The sequence below is a fragment of the Eimeria tenella genome, genomic scaffold, assembly GCF_000499545.2.
Source record: "Eimeria tenella Houghton genomic scaffold, Eth_scaff2315, whole genome shotgun sequence".
NCBI lineage: Eukaryota > Apicomplexa > Conoidasida > Eucoccidiorida > Eimeriidae > Eimeria > Eimeria tenella.
Genome location: NW_013542174.1, coordinates 904 through 1,435, shown reverse-complemented (window position 1 = coordinate 1,435; position 532 = coordinate 904). Strand labels below are relative to the sequence as shown.

At 59.0% G+C, this 532-nt stretch overlaps 1 protein-coding gene across 1 annotated transcript in view; it reads left to right on the top strand.

The window, feature by feature from the left end:
• Nucleotides 1–37: 37 nt before the first annotated feature.
• Nucleotides 38–532, top strand: part of ETH_00042520 (uncharacterized protein) — a gene marked incomplete at both ends in the record, with an annotated part of 1,398 nt that continues 903 nt past the window's right edge. Inside the window, one exon of the mRNA XM_013374857.1 lies at nucleotides 38–433. Coding sequence (XP_013230311.1) covers nucleotides 38–433 — 396 coding nt within the window. The remainder of the gene's footprint in view (nucleotides 434–532) is intronic.

Here is a 532-nt window from a genome sequence, read left to right as displayed (position 1 = left end):
TTGCTGCTGCTGCTGCTGCAGGCTGCTGCGACTGCAGCTGCCTGTGGCTGCTGCTGCTCTTTTGTTTGATTTGGCTTACAATGAAGTGCTGCCGCCAGCAGCAGTTCCCCACCTTGCTGCTGCTCTAAAGGGTGCTGCAGCAGGCCTCAGCAGCAATTCAGCAGCAGCAGCAGCAGCAGCCGCAACACCAAAGATCCCCTCATCACAGCCGCAGCAGCAGCAGCAGCCACAGTACCCGCCCACAAAGCCGCTGCAAGCAGCTGCTGCTGCTGCTGCAGCTAAGGCGGCGGCAGCAGCTGCTGCAGCTGCAGCGGATGCTGCAACTGGCAGCAGGGCAGAGGCTGTGGTTTGGTGGTTTGCTGCTGCTTCTCGCTGCACCCAGTTGCTGCAGCTGCCGCTTCCTGCTGCTGTCTCTGTGGACATTTTCCTCAGCGTCAGAAACCCTAAACCCTAAACCTTAAACCCCAAACCCTTTTTATTACGAGCAGTGCCTAATGATCCGTTGCTGCTGAGGGTGCAGGGGCTGCACTGG